Below are 18565 nucleotides of genomic sequence, written 5' to 3'. Positions count from 1 at the left end.
AGGAATAAGAATCCCGAGTTAGAAAAAACCTGATTTAAATAAACACCTTTTGTGTTAAACTGTAGCACTTTTTATGGTCTTTAATATACTAATGTGCTTTGTGATTCTCCAAGAGCAGACTATACCCTCCAGCAACTGCTCCAACTTATTTGGCCAAAGACCACCTCCTTCCGCATTTTCTTCATCTAACATGTGTGGAGAGTTTTCAGAACAGTTTGGGAGGTATTGCATCAGTCTGGGTGCTTCTTGGAGTTAAGGACCCGGCTTGTTTATCCTTGGCCCTGAAATGCTGAGGATGAGCCTGGCATGTAGCTGGTGTTGAGTAAATACTGGCTAGATGAATGGATGGATGGGTGGATGGATAGATGGATGTCTGCATTCTCCGGCATCATCCTTACCCTCTCTTCTAGCTGCCTCGGTTCTCTGTATCAGCCCTGAAGAGCTCCAGGAGGCCCTCACCTCACACTGCGTGGTCGCCCGGGGTGAGACCATCATCCGCGCCAACACTGTCGACAGGGCCTTGGACGTCCGAGATGCCATGTCCAAAGCCCTGTATGGGAGGCTTTTCAGCTGGATCGTAAATCGCATCAATACACTCCTGCAGCCAGACAAAAACTTATGGTAAGTTCCCCCGGAGAGCAGAGGCCTTGGGGAGAGTTGTCATTCAGTGTCTCTTAGAGATTGCAAGAGGAAGCATTTGGTTCTCTCTTGGGTTTTCTTTAGTGAAGATCTCAGGCCATCTCCTTTAAAAGGTGCAGTGTTTATACCCGAGAGGCTCATGATTGATGGAGCCATTACAGTGCAGTGTTCAAGAGAACAGTCTTGGCTGGGAGCTGGGAAAACTGGGTTTGCATCCAAGCTTCACAGCTTCATCAGTGCATGTTCTAGGTTGTAGTTTTCTCATCTGTAAAATGAGTATAATATCCTCATCATAGTGTTGCTTTTAGAATCAACTAAGACATTTCATGAAAAGTGTTTAAAGCACAGTATCTCACAGTATTATTACTACTACAGCTTTTTCTTTGCTGAGCATTAGTGGTTTCTTGATTGTGGAAGAATTGACAACATCAAACTCTAGAGTCTTCTTCCAACTAAGCTTTGTGTGTGAGAAAGTAGAAGAATAAATGAGCAGCAGCTCCAGCGCCTTCAAACAGAGTGGTTCCTCTTTAATCTCTTTATAAATGGAGCTTCTGAGGAAGGTTTGAAAGGATTCTGCTGCTTTAAAACAAGAAGTTGGAAGTACTGTTGAAAAACTCAAGGAGCCTATGGTTTAGCACACAGACAGTTTCTCCCCCGAAGGTGGCAGGATGCCGATTTCCCTGAGTGGCTACATGTGTTGACAAAATGCAGGCACATATATTCTCACTGTCCTGAGATGGCTGTTTCCTCCCCTAAAAGGGTTTATTCTTCTCTCTCATGCAGTACTTCAGATGGTGGTATGAACGTGGGGATCTTGGATATTTTTGGATTCGAGAACTTTCAGAGAAATTCATTTGAGCAGCTCTGCATAAACATCGCCAATGAGCAAATCCAATACTATTTCAATCAGCACGTTTTTGCTCTTGAGGAGGTAACAGTGAACTCTGAAGGCACTAGAGCTGGTGGGAAAGGTGCCTCAGGCTGCTCAGAGTTTGAAGCAGAAACCCTGTTAGGTTAACAAGCCAAAGACTCCAAAGAAAAACCACTGGTGACTCAGCTCAGTGCTTTGTGACCACCTAGAGGGGTGGGAGGGAGGCGCAAGAGGGAGGGGATATGGGGATATACGTGTGCATATAGCTGATTCACTTTGTTATACAGCAGAAACTAACACAACATTGTAAAGCAATTATACTCCAGTAAAGGTGTAAAAAAAAAAAAAAAACCCCACTGGTGAGGCAGTCCTGTCAAAATAACTCAACAGTCTAAATTTAGTCTGGAAAAAAAGAGGTCTCGATTTCTGTGGAAAGGTACATTTCCTCCCTTGAGTGAAGCTGGTGACAAGCCAATTATTTAAATGTTGTTTCCAAACTGATTCATGTGCATTGCTCAGAATGCTACATTCTCTTCTGCTTTATTTAACTAAAAATATCTATGATCATGTCCAAAATGACTCAGGATGATCTTGAACTCAGGACACAGGTTCTTGTTGTTCTTAACTCCCAAACTGCCCATCCCCTCTTTTGCACACCAGACCCCACAAGAAGTGGTTGGGTATCTTCAGGGAGGAATAAGAGATGTTCTTGGTTTTCTCAAAATGGAAATCTTTCCCCTGTTTAATGGTAAATAAAACAGGATGTGAAGCTAGTGGACCCAAAGGCTAGGGGCCCTTCTCCTCCACCACATCCTGTACCCCAACCCCAAGACTCTCCTGTATAAAGAGGGATTATGTAGTTGCACAAACTAAACGTTCTGACCAAGCTCCTTGTTTTAATACAGGAGCAAGGACACACAAACTACTATGATTAGATAAACACAAAGACATGGACTAAAAGTACCAGTATTGGTTTTATCACTGGAACTGGATAAATCTGTATCGCACTCTTCTCCCCACTCACTTGTACAAAACTAGACCTTATTTCAGTCCAGTTTCCTTCCGTTTATCTTCCTGGGATATCTGGAGTTTTTCTAGTTTTTTAGTCTGAGATGATTCCTTTGCAGAATCCTTTGCAGAAGATAGAAATCTGCTTTCTTCCTGGTTTAAACCTTACTTGTCACTAAAATAAAAAATTTTCAGCTTCCCTTCCTTTCTACATCAGTTTCTCAATTCTGAGTCCCCAGGTCAGTGTTTGGGAGACAGAGAGCCATCCCTTCTCTTGCCACCTTCACCTGCCTACTGCAGAAGAGCCCTGTCCTACTCACATAATAAAATACACTCTGTTCAGTGTTGCCAGACACAAAAAAGTGCAGGCAAACTGGTGGTACCTAGGCCAGTTTTGGGTTGGAGAGATTCACAATCCGTTTCCTTCCAGATGGAGTATCAGAATGAGGGCATTGACGTGACACCCGTGGAGTACGAGGACAATCGCCCCCTCTTGGATATGTTCCTCCAGAAGCCTCTGGGACTGCTTGCACTTCTGGATGAGGAAAGTAGGTTTCCCCAAGCAACGGACCAGACCCTGGTTGGTAGGTACCTTTTGTAAAAGGCATATACGTGCAGAAGAGAACTTGGCTACTGGGCTCACGTCATCAGATGAATGTGGTTTAAGGAATCTTTCCTGTGTATTTTGGCTACCCAGTGATTGTGAAAATATAGACCCTGCTTTTAATGAATTGGAATGTTCAGAACATGTCCTGGTAGAATTTGACGGCAAACCTGTCACCATCTCTCAGACCTTGCTCACTTTCCTGTTTCTGCAAATGGAAATACCTTTACCCTATGTCAATATTTTTTCCACCTTCCGCTCCCTTATTTCCCATAACCAGTACTTGATTCCCCTCCTTTCTCATGTCCTTCTCTCGTATCTCCACCTGGACGCCCAGCCATCTCTAGTCCAAGTTTGTACAGAAGCCCCTGCTGGTCTCCTGGGTTCCAGGCTCATATTCTCCCCCTCTACCCTGGACATCCCAGCTGATTTAGTCTTCCTAAAGCTACCTTTTCATTAGGTTACCATTATCTATGAAGTGACAGTAAAACACCTCCTTCTGGCATTCAAGGCCCTCTGTGCTTTACCCCTGTACCTATTGAGCTACTCCTCCTTCTTTGTAATCTTCAGTGTTGCACATGGTCCTGTCTCTCACTTACATTGTGAGATCCCTGGGCAACAAAGCCCCAACCCTTGCATCCCTTTACTAGTTAGCACAATTCCTCACACAGAGTAGTAGGTCGTCAGTCACAACAAAAGCAAAACTATTTGTAGAGGGAGGAACACGAAGTTTCAAGCCTTTTTCCCAGATGGAAAATTGATCTGTGGGAGAGATTCACTTCTAGGAGTTGAGATTGTCACCCTCAAGTGACTTCCTTTTATTTATAAAATTGTCACAAGTTGCCAAGAGGAGTATAAACCAGGGTTATTTGCCTTCCATGGAATATCTTCATAGTTCTAAAGCTAATTAGCTGGTCTCCTGGTGGCATCAGTGTTCATCGTAGGAGTTCTCAGAGCAGAGCATGATACCGTAGGGAACAGCCTGACACTAAAGACAACATGAAACAAGTAAATGAGAACTCAGTTGTAAATGCCCATCACATGGGGGAACCTTTCTCCATCACTGAACATACAAGAATAATATCAGGCTACTCTGAAATTCCTTATTTTGGGTCATCATGGTTCGAGGAGCACACTTTTGTCTGAAGGACCAAATAGTTCACGTTGTAACTTTTAAACATGAAAATCCACGCAGATAAATTTGAAGATAATCTCCGATGCAAATACGTCTGGAGGCCCAAAGGAATGGAGCTGTGCTTTGGCATTCAGCACTTCGCTGGAAAGGTGAGACACGTCAGTTATTAAACCTGAACTTGACAAGGGGTAAGTGTCAACTGTACCCTGTTTGTGGCCCTCATGAAATTGCTTGCAGATTCCTTTCTCCTTTTAATTCTTCTTGAATACCTAATCATAATTCCCAAACTTTCTCAGTGGTGTTGCTCACAGAAAGTAGCCTCTGGCAAAGAAGCACTTTCTCGCTGGGGTGGCCCACAGAGCTGCCATCTGCTTCTCACCTGAGGTTTAGCCTAGAAGTGACAGCTCTCCATAGAGAAAACATATTACAGCTTTTGCAGCGTTTAGTGGTGAATGTTCACATTCAAAAGTCATTTGGAGGGAAAAAAAAGAAAAGTCATTTGGAGATGTGTAGGTAATGGAGGAGGGTTAATATCACAGTGGGGCTCAATTTTTAGCACTTCGTAGCCCAAGTGTGTGTCTACAGGGCACCAAAAATGTCTAGATGAAAAGGAAAAAAAAAAAAAAACTCCATCATCCAGATGTTAAGCTTTTACAACATTAACTGAAATTTCCATTTTTCACCCATTATGCCTGAGTCTCAATTTCAAGTTCCTGAAGCGAATTAGTGAGTGATTGAGGAAATTCTTTCCCCCTGTAGCCAACAATTCATTGTGCACGTTACTCTCAAAGGAGCGGCGTGAATTATGGCTAATTGGTTCTCGCAGGGTCTGCTGAGGCCCTGGGTCCAGAAAATGGATAGGAGCTCACTAAAAGGTATTTCTGATTATTTTGTTGATTTGAGACTTACTGAAATTATTTTTCACGTTCACATCATGGCATGGAAATTAATTTTGCCTGACTGGAGGTTGGTTAAAAGGCAGTCTAATACAAGTGAAGAGGTGGTTTTTCCCTCCACATAATACATCATGGTATCTATTTTGGATCTTTGCTAGAAATTGCAATCCAATTTTCGCCCTTAAAAACTTAATTTACCTTAGCATTGAAGCCTGACTGCGTATGACATCTACCCTGATCCCCGCGTCCCCCTTCTTCTCTGCTCTTCTGCCTTCCATTCCTGTCCCTTTTCTCACACCTCTCTTCCCATCTCTCTGTCCTTTTTCACCTATTTCCTACCCAGCCCTCTTCTTCCCTCTTTCTCCCTCTTGTCCTTTCTTGACTTTAAAGGAAAAATAGGATCCTTTTCCTTCTGGGCTCTGTGTCTTTTCCTGAATTCATTTGTCACTCAACACTTATTTCATTGGAACATCCCTTAAAATTGCACTGACCTGGATCCCCTCTGTCCTGAGAACCAAGAACTGCTGAAAATCCCTGAGCCATCACTCAGGTGCCACGAGAACCTTGGGAAGAGTGAGGGTGCAGTGGTTGTGAGCGTGGAGCCAAACTGCCCAGGTTGGGATACCTGCGCACCGCTGGTGACACGTGTGACCATGGCACATTATTCAGCCTCTCTCTAAGCCTCTGTTTGCCCACAGTAAAATAGAGATAATAACAGTGTTAACCTCACAGGATGGGTGTTTCCCATATTGTGAGTGCCCGATACAATTATTCTGATGTGATATATCTTTGACAGGACTCTTCTTCAAAGAATAATTGAACAAGAGGTTAAGATAAACTGGCCTCTCAAAAATTACAATTTTCCCCCCTTATATGGTGGTCTGGGTTTACAAGCATGGCTGTGTCAAGATGAATTCTATACAGAGGTTGATTAATTACTGACCTCGGACAGTGTGCCCGTGTTGCCAGTGATGGGGTTGGTATTGGCTCACTTGTGCTTTACTATTCGTGTTGCAGGTATTATATGATGCTTCTGGGGTTCTTGAGAAAAACAGAGACACTCTCCCTGCCGATGTGGTTGTCGTACTGAGGACATCAGAAAACCAGCTTCTTCAGCAACTCTTCTCAATCCCTTTGACCAAAACAGGTACTTGGAACCTCCCTGACAGCCCTGGAATCTGATGCTTTTACAAGCTCTGCTGGGGTTTTCCATTTCGTGTCTAAATCCTGCCAGGGCTGCACTACTAACATTTTGAACTTTGAGCAGGTATAAAAGTCTATTCAGCTAAGTTCAAGAAAAGGAAAGTGATTGTTTCTTTTGCATCTAATTGCACAGCATCAGCCTATATATACATGTGTGTACACACACACACACACACACATACACACACACTTTCTATAACATCACCTCTTAGACTTCTCATTTTCCCTGCCTGCTTCCTTCATTCTTCCATTTATAAAAACGTATTTTGGGAATTCCCTGGCAGTCCCGTGGTTAGGACTCCACACTTCCACTGCAGATGGCACAGGGTCGATCCCAGGTCAGGGAACTAAGATCCTGCAAGACACACAGTGCATCCAATAAAAAATAAATAAATAAAGCAGATGTTATTGTCAGTTTATGCTAAACACTCTAGAATGATCTCAGTTTTCCTAGAATTATTGGGAAGATTATTTCTATTTATGTATTATTTCAAGTAATGGGACTGGGGCCAATCAAAGTCATCCAATCATGGGGTCCTCAGAGGTCAGCTGGTCCAACTTCCCACCTAGTCATCGACCCCAGCCCACTGCTCTCCTAACCTACTTGGAACAGGTCTGTCACTGGCCTATATACACAGCCTTTGTCTACTTACAGTCAGCCTCTGTGTAGTTGCTCGGTCAGTCCTCATGCAGGAGCAGGAAGCTAGAGCCAAAAAATGGAGCATCCTGGTCTTTGCTGTTTCACCAAGTAGATTCTAACTGGGTCAAGCTCCTTTGATTTCTCTGGGATTCTTCTGCCTTTGGTTGGGCAGCAGACTCAATCTTCCCATAGCTCTCCTCTCAAGGGCTTTATGTTTTTGAGGCTATGCCTGGAAACAGCTGCAGATATGCTTTTAAGAAAGGAGGCAGAGAAACCTCTGTATCATTGTTCATAATTTCTTTTTCTTTCCACATCCCTCGTGAAATTATTGGCAGTATGTCTGGCATGGGGCCTCTGCAAGCTAAAAGAGTGTGGTTGCCAGGCCTGAATTTTACCAGCGTGCAGAGGAATGAAAAGCTTGCTTAAGAAAAAAGTCATAATCTACAACGTTTTTTTCATCTTTACTTTGAAACCATGTTCTTAACTTTTTTCAAACATGCTCCTTTAAATGAAAATAGTAGAGTGCCCATCAGAAGGCTGCCCTCCAGCTTCTTCTCCAGACGTCCATTGGGCACAGCCAGGATTTGATTCATTATCAACTTCTGGGAGAGTGGGCAGCTGTGGGCACAGCTGTGGCTCCCTCACCAGACACTCAGGTGTATCAACTCACTAGGTAACTTGTGCAGAAGCAAAGACACGGCCATTTTTGATAGGAGATGTCCTCTTTGAAATAAAATATATCCAAGTGACTTGTTAGTTAGCATTTATACCCTCCCATAAATATGAGTAGTGACTTGTCAAATCTGTTCACAACTTCGGAATTGCTAATTTTTCAACCTTTGGCAAAATAAAAACAAGTTCACAGTCTAGGCCACTGGGTGGCGCTGTGCAAGAGGTCAGGCTCTGCAGCCAGCCTGCTGTTGCCCTTGATAACCTAAAAGCCAGGGAGGAAGAACAAAGAGGTAGCCTCCCCTTCTTATTTTTGCTTTTCTCTGAAAGAACTTTCCTCCTGTCTTATAACTCTTTCTGCATTTGCCTTAAAACTGCACCCCACATGACCTGGAGGAAACAAAAGTGAAAACTAAGACTAGAACAAACATGTTTTCCGGACATGCTTCCTTGTATTCCTGAGTTGTATATTATGCATAATAATTTCTTTTGAGATCCTTAACTTTCTCTTCTCCACTATATTTTTGAGTATAATTAAGAAGCCATGAATACACATCAAAACTAGTAAGCATAATTCTGTTTTCTTTTTCTGAAATTATTCATGGAAAAATGCCTTCAATCAACAAACATTTATAGAAGAGCTGCTAATAATAAGGCACTGTATAGGCAGTAAAGGGGATTAAACAGATAAAGATAATGTGGCTTTGCCCTAAAAGCAACTGGAACTTTTTTTTTTTAATACTTAATTTTATTTCTTTTTTTATACAGCAGGTTCTTATTAGTCATCAGTTTTATACACATCACTGTATATATGTCAATCCCAATCACCCAATTCATCCCACCCCCACCCCCCGCGGCTTTCCCCCCCTTGGTGTCCATATGTTTGTTCTCTACATTTGTGTCTCAACTTCTGCCCTGCAAACCGGTTCATCTGTACCATTTTTCTAGGTTCCACATACATGCGTTAATATATGATATTTGTTTTTTTCTTTCTGACTTACTTCATTCTGTATGACAGTCTCTAGATCCATCCATGTCTCAACAAATTACCCAATTTCGTTCCTTTTTATGGCTGAGTAATATTCCATTGTATATATTACCACATCTTCTTTTTCCATTCGTCTTTTGATGGACATTTAGGTTGCTTCCATGACCTGGCTATTGTAAATAGTGCTGCAATGAACATTGGGGTGCATGTGTCTTTTTGAATTATGGTTTTCTTTGGGTATATGCCCAGTAGTGGGATTGCTGGATCATATGGTAATTCTATTTTTAGTTTTTAAGGAACCTCCATACTGTTCTCCATAGCGACTGTATCAGTTTACATTCCCACCAACAGTGCAAGAGGGTTCCCTTTTCTCCACACCCTCCCCAGCATTTGTTGTTTGTAGATTTTCTGATGATGCCCATTCTAACTGGTGTGAGGTGATAACTTGTAGTTTTGATTTGCATTTCTCTAATAATTAGTGATGTTGAGCAGCTTTTCATGTGCTTCATGGCCATCTGTATGTCTTCTTTGGAGAAATGTCTATTTAGGTCTTCTGCCCATTTTTGGATTGGGTTGTTTGTTTCTTTAATATTGAGCTGCATGAGTTGTTTATATATTTTGGAGATTAATCCTTTGTCCACTGATTTGTTTGCAAATATGTTCTCCCATTCTGAGGGTTGTCTTTTCGTCTTGTTTATGGTTTCCTTTGCTGTGCAAAAGCTTTAAGTTTCATTAGGTCCCATTTGTTTATTTTTGGTTTTATTTCCGTTACTCTAGGAGGTGGATCAAAAAAGATCTTGCTGTGATTTATGTCAAAGAGTGTTCTTCCTATGTTTTCCTCTAAGAGTTTTATAGTGTCTGGCCTTACATTTAGGTCTCAAATCCATTTTGAGTTTATTTTTGTGTATGGTGTTAGGAAGTGTTCTAATTTAACTCTTTTACATGTAGCTGTCCAGTTTTCCCAGCACCACTTATTGAAGAGACAGTCCTTTCTCCATTGTATATCCTTGCCTCCTTTGTCATAGATTAGTTGACCATAGGTGCGTGGGTTTATCTCTGGGCTTTCTATCTTGTTCCATTGATGTATGTTTCTGTTTTTGTGCCACTACCATGTCTTGTTGACTGTAGCTTTGTAGTGTAGTCTGACGTCAGGGCGTCTGATTCCTCCAGATCCGTTTTTTTCCTTCAAGACTGCTTTGGCTACTCGGGTCTTTTGTGTCTCCATACAAATTTTAAGATTTTTTGTCCTAGTTCTGTAAAAAATGCCATTGGTAGTTTGATAGGGATTGCATTGAATCTGTAGAATGCTTTGGGTAGTATAGTCATTTTCACAATGTTGATTCTTCCAATCCAAGAACATGGTATATCTCTCCATCTGTTGGTATCATCTTTAATTTCTTTCATCAGTGTCTTATAGTTTTCTGCATACAGGTCTTTTGTCTCCCTAGGTAGGTTTATTCCTAGGTATTTTATTCATTTTGTTGCAAAGGTAAATGGGAGTGTTTCCTTAATTTCTCTTTCAGATTTTTTATCATTAGAGTATAGGAATGCAAGAGATTTCTGTGCATTAATTTTGTATGCTGCAACTTTACCAAATTCATTAATTAGCTCTGCTAGTTTTCTGGTGGCATCTTTAGGATTCTCTATGTATAGTATCATGTCATCTGCAGACAGTGACAGTTTTACGTCTTGTTTTCCTATTTGTATTCCTTTTATTTCTTTTTCTTCTCTGATTGCCATGGCTAGGACTTCCAAAACTATGTTGAATAATAGTGGCGAGAGTGGACATCCTTTTCTTTTTCCTGATCTTAGAGGACACGCTTTCAGTTTTTCACCATTGAGAATGGTGTTTGCTGTGGGTTTGTTGTATATGGCCTTTATTATGTTGAGGTAGGTTCCCTCTATGCCCACTTTCTGGAGAGTTTTTATCATAAATTGGTGTTGAATTTTGTCAAAAGCTTTTTCTGCATCTATTGAGATGCTCATATGGTTTTTGTTCTTCAGTTTGTTAATATGGTGTATCACACCGATTGGTTTGTGTATATTGAAGAATCCTTGCATCCCTGGGATAAATCCCACTGATCGTGGTGTATGATCCTTCTAATGTGTTGTTGGATTCTGTTTGCTAGTATTTTGTTGAGGATTTTTGCATCTATATTCATCCGTGATATTGGTCTGTAATTTTCTTTTTTTGTAGTATCTTTGTCTGGTTTTGGTATCAGGGTGATGGTAGCCTCATAGAATGAGTTTGGGAGTGTTCCTTCCTCTGCAGTTTTCTGGAGGACTTTGAGAAGGATGGGTGTTAGTTCTTCTCTAAATGTTTGATAGAATTCACCTGTGAAGCCATCTGGTCCTGGACTTTTGTTTGTTGGAAGATTTTTAATCACAGTTTCAATTTCATTACTTGTGATTGGTCTGTTCATATTTTCTGTTTCTTCCTGGTTCAGTCTTGGAAGGTTATACCTTTCTAAGTATTTGTCTATTTCTTCCAGGTTGTCCATTTTATTGGCATAGAGTTGCTTGTAGTAGTGTCTTAGGATGCTTTGTATTTCTGCAGTGTCTGTTGTAATTTCTCCTTTTTCATTTCTAATTTTATTGATTTGAGTCCTCTCCCTCTTTTTCTTGATGAGTCTGGTTAATGGTTTATCAATTTTGTTTATCTTCTCAAAGAACCGGCTTTTAGTTATATTGATCTTTGCTATTGTTTTCTTGTTTCTTTTTCATTTATTTCTTCTCTGATCTTTATGATTTCTTTGCTTCTGCTAACTTTGTGTTTTGTTTGTTCTTCTTTCTCTAGTTCCTTTAGGTGTAAGGTTAGATTGTTGTTTTGAGATTTTTCTTGTTTCTTGAGGTAGGATTGGATTGCTATAAACTTCCCTCTTAGAACTGCTTTTGCTGCATCCCATAGGTTTTGGATTGTCATGTTTTCATTGTCATTTGTCTTTAGGTATTTTTTGATTTCCTCTTTGATTTCTTCAATGACCTCTTGGTTATTTAGTAACGTATTGTTTAGCCTCCATGTGTTTGTGTTTTTAATGATTTTTCCCTGTAATTTATTTCTAATCTCATAGCGTTGTGGTCAGAAAAGATGCTTGATATGATTTCAGTTTTCTTATATTTACTGAGGTTTGATTGGTGACCCAAGATGTGATCTATCCTGGAGAATGTTCTATGTGCACTTGAGAAGAAAGTGTAATCTGCTGTTTTGGGATGGAATGTCCTATAAATATCAATTAAATCTATCTGGTCTATTGTGTCATTTAAAGCTTCTGTTTCCTTATATATTTTCATTTTGGATGATCTGTCCATTGGTGTAAGTGAGGTGTTAAAGTCCCCCACTATTATTGTGTTACTGTCGATTTCCTTTTTTATAGCTGTTAGCAGTTGCCTTATGTATTGAGGTGCTCCTATGTTGAGTGCATATATATTTATAATTGTTATATCTTCTTCTTGGATTGATCCCTTGATCATTACGTAGTGTCCTTCCTTGTCTCTTGTAACATTCTTTATTTTAAAGTCTATTTTATCTGATATGAGTATTGCTACTCCAGCTTTCTTTTGATTTCCATTTGCACGGAATATCTTTTTCCATCCCCTCACTTTCAGTCTGTATGTGTCCCTAGGTCTGAAGTGGGTCTCTTGTAGACAGCATATATATGGGTTTTGTTTTTGTATCCATTCAGCACGCCTGTGCCTTTGGGTTGGAGCATTTAATTCATTCACGTTTAAGGTAATTATCGATATGTATGTTCCTGTGACCATTTTCTTAATTGTTTTGGGTTTGTTTTTGTAGCTCCTTTTTTTCTCTTGTGTTTCTGACTTAGAGAAGTTCCTTTAGCATTTGTTGTAGAGCTGCTTTGGTGGTGCTGAATTCTCTTAGGTTTTGCTTGTCTGTAAAGCTTTTGATTTCTCCATCGAATCTGAATGAGATCGTTGCCGGGTAGAGTAATATTGGTTGTAGGTTCTTCCCTTTCATCACTTTAAGTATATCATGCCACTCCGTTCTGGCTTGTAGAGTTTCTGCCGAAAAATCAGCTGTTAACCTTATGGGAGTTCCCTTGTATGTTATTTGCCATTTTTCCCTTGCTGCTTTCAATAATTTTTCTTTGTCTTTAATTTTTGCCAATTTGATTACTATGTGTCTTGGTGTGATTCTCCTTGGGTTTATCCTGTATGGGACTCTGTGCACTTCCTGGACTTGGGTGGCTATTTCCTTTCCCATGTCAGGGAAGTTTTTGACTCTAATCCCTTCAAATATTTTGTCTGGTCCTTTCTCTCTCTCTTCTCCTTCTGAGACCCCGATAATGCGAAAGTTGTTGTGTTTAATGTTGTCCCAGAGGTCTCTTAGGCTGTCTTCATTTCTTTTCATTCTGTTTTTCTTTATTCTGTTCTGCAGCAGTGAATTCCACCATTCTGTCTTCCAGGTCACTTATCCGTTCTTCTGCCTCAGTTATTCTGCTATTGATTCCTTCTAGTGTAGTTTTCATTTCAGTTATTGTATTGTTCATCTCTGTTTGTTTGTTCTTTAATTCTTCTAGGTCTTTGTTAAATATTTCTTGCATCTTCTTGATCTCTGCCTCCATTCTTTTTCCAAGGTCCTGGATCATCTTCACTATCATTATTCTGAATTCCTTTTTTGGAAGGTTGCCTATCTCTACTTCATTTAGTTGTTTTTCTGGGGTTTTTTCTTGTTCCTTCATCTGGTACATAGCCCTCTGCCTTTCATCTTGTCTAGTTGTTTTTCTGGGGTTTTTTCTTGTTCCTTCATCTGGTACATAGCCCTCTGCCTTTCATCTTGTCTGTCTTTCTGTGAATGTGGTTTTTGTTCCACAGGCTGCAGGATTGTAGTTCTTCTTGCTTCTGCTCTCTGCCCTCTGGTGGATGAGGCTATCTAAGAGACTTGTCCAACTGGAACTTTGTTTTACCATCACTTTCCATCTAGAATTGGGCACTAATTTCTCTCCTTATGACGATATTTGCTTTCAGACTTCAGTTTTAAAGAGACTGTGTGTCCTATGTTGAAGGTCAGAATATTAATTAAACTTCTAAAGGTTAAAAGCTCCACATTCTATGTTTTTTGGTTTTATTATATTATAGCCTTTTAATTATTATTATTAATTTATTTATTTATTTTTGGCTGTGTTGGGTCTTCATTGCTGTGCATGGGCTTTCCCCAGTTGTGGTGAGCAGGGGCTACTCTTCGTTGTTGTGCATGGGCTTCTCATTGTGGTGGCTTCTCTTTGTTGCGGAGCACGGGCTCTAGGCATGCAGGCTTCAGTAGTTGTGGCTTACGGGCTGTAGAGCACAGGCTCAGTAGTTGTGGTGCATGGGCTTAGTTGGTCTGCGGCACGTGAGATCTTCCCGGACCAGGGCTCAAACCCGTGAACCTTGCATTGGCAGGAGGATTCTTAACTGCTGCACCACCAGGGAAGTCCCTGTATTACAGCCTTTGCAAGTGGGAAAACCTGGACAGAAGTAGGTTGTATTATTTTTGCTAATAATGCAAATACTTGTTTCCAGCACTTACCCTTTAGGAAGGGCGATGTAGCTGTCCATCTCAGCATTGTGGCTGGCAGCAAGGTCCCATGCATCCTAGCATTTTAGAGAAGAATATGCTAATATTTTCAGTGCATGAGAAACTATTTTCTTGGTTTTTTAAATTTTTATTTATCCTACTTCAAACCCTTAAATACTTAAACAGGGCACTAGTTCAGTGAGCATACGTATTATGGACAATTACTTTACAAATTTCTTTTAGGGGATGAACTACAGAGAGGAAGGAGAAAGGTCAAAGTTGGGAAACCTTGGAAGCTATTAACCCCAAACTTTAAAAAGAGGTCCAGGGTTGGGCTGCTCGATTTCGAGAGGAGAGGCCCCTAAGGGATGTTGGCAGTGCTTTAGCTCCTGGTCTTGGTGGTGGCTGCATGGGCTTTGCTGTGTAATATTCACTGTGCTGTACGTTTATATTTTGTACACTTTTACACACATGCAATCTATTTCACAATAATACTTCTTTTCCCCGAAGGATAGAGAAGAATCATAAAATGCAAAGAAAAACTTTAAATTTCTTTATCTAAGATGTCCTGTCCAGTTAAGTTCAAGTGTCCTGGTAGCCAGACTCCTGCTCTCCTTTGCTTTCAAACACGGGGTCAGAGAGCCTCCAGCTGACATTCCTTGAAAAAAGTCAGCCTCCTCTCCTGGACTGCTGGGCGGGTGACAATCCCTTCGTTGGTGGATATCAAATAGAAGTATTGGCCCTTGGTTTAATCGCTTATCAAGGTTAAGAGGATTAACCTCTGAGTATGTTTGTGTAAAACTGTAATATAAAATCAGAGAGAGTAATCCAGTTGGCATTTTCAAGTTTCCTGTTCGCACCTTCCTGTTCACGTCCTACATCCCCAAACACTGAAAAGGGTGGAAAACGTGGAGCATGAGCTCTTGGGTCCAGGGTGGTCAGCTTCTCCCAGGGTGCTGCAGCTCCCTTCCCAGCAGCCGTTTCTGTGGGCGCCCAGCTGCGCCTGGTGGTGGAAACATCTCTGCCTGAAGGGTGTGTTCTCGTTCTGAGATGCCCAGTGACCATCAGGTAAACGGAGGCAGCTGCAGTCAGGACGGATCCTCTCTGTTCCCCTCTCTGCTTTTGCGACCACTCTTTGACCACTTCAGACATGTCAAAATTTTCTTTGTGATCCTTCCTATTAATAGGAGATTCTCTGAAGACTTTATATGTGAAAATTGGATGTGGCAGCAACACTGCTTTCCAACCCTTCAGCTGGGACTTTTCAAACTGAATGGTGGAGGTAGAAAAACATTAAAAGGAAAGATGTTATAAGAAGGTTTCATGGCCTATTTTCCTGTTGGGGGAATGTTCCACTTGCTACAAGTAAACTAGAGAAGAGTTCAAAAAGCTCAGGGGAGGAAAGAGAAGAGGGGGTTTCAAAAGGAACTTGAAAAATCCATTTCTGTCTTTGAATCATGAATTCTGACTTCCAAATAGGAGTGTGGGGTTTTAAAGGAGTTAGGAACTTGGGAGAAACTAGAGAAAACAAGAATACCACGGAGGGGATATTCTCTGAGCCTCAAAGTCTGGTTTTGCTTCAGAATCTGGAAATGAATTTTGTCTCTGTTGCCCTCTTCTGTCTCAGGACTCTCAGGTTTCTCCCTTGGAATTTGATTTGCAGTAAAAATCAACAGTAAATTTTCTCTGCCTTGACTTCCGTTGGTTCCCCTTTTTATTTGGATGGGGAGTGGAGGCAAGACGAGTCCCCGCCCTGTAGCTGCAAAGCTCAGTAACACCTTCACTGCTGAAATCCTTGCTGTGGATGGTCTGATCCTGATTCTGTAACTCCCCAAATTAACGGCATTAAGCTCTTAAGGGGGTGCCTTTTTGTAACCATCTCTAAGAGTTTTCATTTTCCACTGATGGCTGCTCCTGCATCCTGGCAGTTCAGCACACGAGTCTGGCAAGATGAGCTGACTCTCAGTGACAAAGTTCCAGGTCACAGACATGGACAGTGCTCTGCTCTTCCTGAAAGGGAGAGGCGCGAATGAGCCAACTCTGTCAGGGAGCCTGGCAAGTCAGTTCCTCCTTGTACAGAGGCCTGCCTCTTTCTTCTAATTTGGAAGTGCATCTCAGTCAACAACCAATACGTATTTATCATCCTTCTAGATCTGGTGCCTTCTAGAAGGAATAAAAGAAAATCCCAGTCAGAATAGTCAGTGACAGATAAACAGAGCCAAATCCTAAAATGTTTAAGGGATGCACAACAGGCATGTAAATCAATAAATGGGGGCAATATAAGCACTGTATCTATACAAGTAAAACTATCAGTAGAAGGAAAAGTCATGGAAATATCATGGTTCAATGTGGAGAAAGTTCTTTTAACTAAGAAAGGTTTCTTGGAAGAGATTTTTTTTTTTTTTTTAAATAGGAGACTAGAGAAAAATTAAATGTAAAGCCTGGTGTAATGAGGCATTCTACGCCAGGGTCTGCAGCCCTGGAAAGGAGAGGGAGGTGGAAGTGGGATGAGCAAGTGAACAGGATAGGGAGGAAAGGACTCAGGGCAGAGGGAGGGAAGCAGGGTGGGTAAACGGTGAGGGGCTCCTGAAGGGAACAGCTTCAGAGTAAGAAAGAAAAACTTGAACAGGGTGTTAAAGACTAACTAGAGAGAACCAGGTCCTATCTCCAAATATGGTCACCTTCTGAGGTACTGGGCATTAGGACTTCAACATATGAATATGGTCAGGGAAGGGGGGACTACAGTTCAGCCCCTAACAGATCCCTAATTGCTGAGGGAGCTGTTCCATATGAGCCCCCTTACCAGGGGGCCGTATGGGGCCACCGCCTTTCCCCATTAAGCCCAGGGACTGTTGTGTCCAGCCAGAGAGGGTTTGCAGCCTCACCCAGTCTGAGAAAGAGAGCTCGGCCCTCGCCTTTTTCCTTCCTCCCCCTCCCACGCCAGAGCAGCTAGCCCAGAGCAGAGGGGTGAGAGAGAAGACTGCTTCAGGCCATGATGGTATCAATCCAGCCTGGAGGGAAAGGAACAGTGGGAAAAAGAGCTTTGACTTGAGATGATATTAAAGGTGAAAAATAAATAAGAAAGAATCTTCAAAACCAAAAGTAATCTTTAATAACAGAAAATATCTGAAAATCTGTGAAATGGGCTTAAACATAGTTAATGGAGCTGCCATCCTCACAGAAAGGTGAGGGGTCAGCAGGGGTGGGGAAGTTACAGGAAAAAGTGGAACCCTTTCTTGTTTATCCCCAGTGAACTGAGATGCCTCATTATGCTGATTTCGTGCTCGAGGCACAGCAGAGAACCACAAAGCTTTCTGTAGGTGTGACCCTGGGAGGCTGGCAGATTCCATCACGAGCTGAGGATTCCTCCCAGCACCAGCCCAGGGTGGGTGAGAGTCAGATTCTTGTCTCAGGAACAGAGCAAAATAGCAAATGTTAATCACATGGGCGCCTCATCTCCAACAACCTACCATCAGAGCTGTGCAATTCAGTACTTCGGGCTACCCAGCTGTGCAGTTGTGCCTCATGCAACCAGCTTGTCTACTTGGGAAGACTGTAAGCTTCATGAGAACAAGGACCATGTCTTCTATTTCATTTATATACAGAAAATACAGTCACCACTGTTCACAGTACTTCACTGTTCCATGCCATTACAACATGTTAATTCTGCTCTGAGATTACTTCTGTCCCCCACTCCCACCCTCATCACCACACCTTCCAACCCTGCCCCTTCCCTGCCTCCTAATCCTTTTTTCTTCCTCCAAAACTCAGCCCTAGCATCACCTCCTCCTGGAAGTTCTTGGTCTGGGTTGGGTGAAATCCCTGGCGACACTGGGGTGTAAGTTCCATGAGGACAGGATTTTGTCCATTCAGTAAGATTCTCTTTCTAGCTCCTGGAGAGGCACCTGCACATACGAGGTGCTCAGGAGAGCCTGTCTTTTCAGGCAGGGAGTGTACTTTGTGAACGGAATTTCCTTGTGGTCTCGAGAGCACTTGAAATGTATTTGGGTCATCCTTATTTATGGTGCTGGCTGGGAGCCCCCCAGCATGAGAGATTTATTTCAACAAGTTGTGAAATCCAGAGCTCCACCTAGAACTCCATATTCTGAATCTGGGGAGACACACGTGAAGCCCTATTAGGACTCAGATGCCAGAGCAGCTCAGATAGAACCACAGCTACATCTCTAGCATTTGAGCTTGATTGCCGGCCCCCTTCTTGGTGGAGTGGACAGGGTGGGCTTTCCCAGAAGCAAACAGCACACGCACGTGCTGTAAGTACTTTGTTGGGAAGCCCAAGATCCATGTACTTACTCAGAAACGTGGGTACCCTGGGGACTCTGGGTGCCCGTGTGGTCACACTCCCTTCTATTACTGCCACAGCCAACTGGGAGGACCAG

At 41.9% G+C, this 18565-nt stretch overlaps 1 protein-coding gene across 1 annotated transcript in view; it reads left to right on the top strand.

The window, feature by feature from the left end:
- The window catches only part of MYO3B (myosin IIIB), a 399378-nt gene that overhangs the window by 204864 nt on the left and 175949 nt on the right, over positions 1–18565 (top strand). Inside the window, exons 19-23 of the mRNA XM_073806955.1 lie at positions 411–621; positions 1423–1570; positions 2949–3102; positions 4318–4406; positions 6171–6300. Coding sequence (XP_073663056.1) covers positions 411–621; positions 1423–1570; positions 2949–3102; positions 4318–4406; positions 6171–6300 — 732 coding nt within the window. The remainder of the gene's footprint in view (positions 1–410; positions 622–1422; positions 1571–2948; positions 3103–4317; positions 4407–6170; positions 6301–18565) is intronic.

This window comes from Tursiops truncatus, chromosome 7, assembly GCF_011762595.2.
Source record: "Tursiops truncatus isolate mTurTru1 chromosome 7, mTurTru1.mat.Y, whole genome shotgun sequence".
Lineage (NCBI taxonomy): Eukaryota > Metazoa > Chordata > Mammalia > Artiodactyla > Delphinidae > Tursiops > Tursiops truncatus.
Note: the sequence above shows the minus strand (reverse complement) of the source record. Positions and strands in the feature narration are given on the sequence as shown.